The sequence below is a fragment of the Emiliania huxleyi genome (assembly GCF_000372725.1).
Source record: "Emiliania huxleyi CCMP1516 unplaced genomic scaffold EMIHUscaffold_6450, whole genome shotgun sequence".
Taxonomy (NCBI): Eukaryota; Haptophyta; order Isochrysidales; family Noelaerhabdaceae; genus Emiliania; species Emiliania huxleyi.
In genome coordinates, this window is record NW_005197162.1 from 1 (window position 1) to 1,449 (window position 1,449).

A 1,449-nucleotide genomic window follows, 5' to 3' on the forward strand; every position below is an offset into this window, starting at 1 on the left:
CTTGTGATCGTGGATTTCAAGGTCCCAATCCTCGCGGCTGAGGATTGACACCGTTCGCTCGCGTGAGATTTTTGAGCGGCAGATGAACCAGCGCTGGAGCCCATCACGGCACATGCTGGAGGAAGGAGGGCAAGGGTTTTGCAGATTCTCCGACTCACGCCCGCTGCTGCTGACCGTGCGTGGCTACTGTTGAGAGGGTTTCTCATGTGGCGTCGGGCGTGCGAGTGAGCGGTCTCGCGCGCATGCATCTATATCTTGAGTGTCCTGTCTCTCTCGCTAGTGGCACCACACACTGTCCTGCGGGGGTGCTCATGACAGCAGCAATGACAGCAGCAATGACAGCAGCAATGACAGCAGCAATGACAGCAGCAATGACAGCAGCAATGACAGCACAACAGCAGCAACGACAGCGATGACAGCAGCAATGACAGCAGGAATGACAGCTGCGCAATTACAGCAGCAGTGACAGTTGGACCGTCGGGGATGGTTACGACAGCAGCAACGACAGCAGCAACGACAGCAGCAACGACAGCTGGTGACAGCTGGTGACAGCTGGTGACAGCTGGTGACAGCTGGTGACAGGTAGGTGTCACTGTCGCTGTCGTTTGCTGTATGACAGCTGGCAGCTGTCATGACAGCGGCTAACCGTCATGACAGCGGCTAACCGTCATGACGTGAACTCTCCATAGTCTCTAAAGATCAAAGAGATATATTTGCCACTTTCCGCATAAACATGGCACCCGACCAGCTGAAGCTCTAGACTCGTCGACCGAGCTCTGGACGATGCCGACCTCAAACCACCAGCGCCAGCAACGACGTGCCGCGGCTCGCCGCGCCGCTGTTGCGACCGACGACGTGCCCGACGCCGTCCCGCGGCCGAAAGGAAGAGGCCCGCGCAACCACTTCTGGGACCCGCGGCCGCCGGGCGTGCGGCGGCACAACGAGTCGAACGAACCGAACCAGCGCAGAGCGGCGCGTCTCGCGAGCGCCCGCGGCCGCCACGCCGACGCCGTCCGCGGCCGACGGTGGTCGCGAATCAACGCGGCGCGGTGCAACGAGGCCAAGTCCTTCCAGGCTCCCGCCAGCAGCGCCTCGTGGCGTGGGCTGCACGGCCCTTCGAGACGGCCCGGGGGGCGGTGAGAGACCTCTCCCGCCGGCATGGCGCACTATATCACCCGTAGAGGCCTCTCTATAGTCGCCTTTTGGCACCTCCTCTCTCCACGCCGCCGATTAGACCTCGCCGCATCGCATCGCCCCCTTCCCTGCCCCGTCGCCCTCCTGAGCTCTCCCTCCTTCGCTCCAGCCATGCACAGGACGGCTGGACCATTGGCCCGCGTGCCAGGCGTCCGGGACGGCCGGGTATCGGCTCCGTACTTTGAGCCCTCTTGGGCCACCCTCGCGTCCACCGGCCGGCAGAGCACCGCTTGGGCGACTCAGACGGCCCGCCCG

At 63.1% G+C, this 1,449-nt stretch overlaps 1 protein-coding gene across 1 annotated transcript; it reads left to right on the forward strand.

Moving 5' to 3' along the window:
• Positions 1 to 783: 783 nt before the first annotated feature.
• On the forward strand, positions 784 to 1,140 carry EMIHUDRAFT_257617 (hypothetical protein; the record flags this gene model as incomplete). The annotated part of the gene is made up of 1 exon (XM_005763162.1): positions 784 to 1,140. One exon carries the CDS (start codon positions 784 to 786, stop codon positions 1,138 to 1,140), a length of 357 nt encoding a protein of 118 aa, XP_005763219.1.
• Between the last annotated feature and the right edge of the window lie 309 nt (positions 1,141 to 1,449).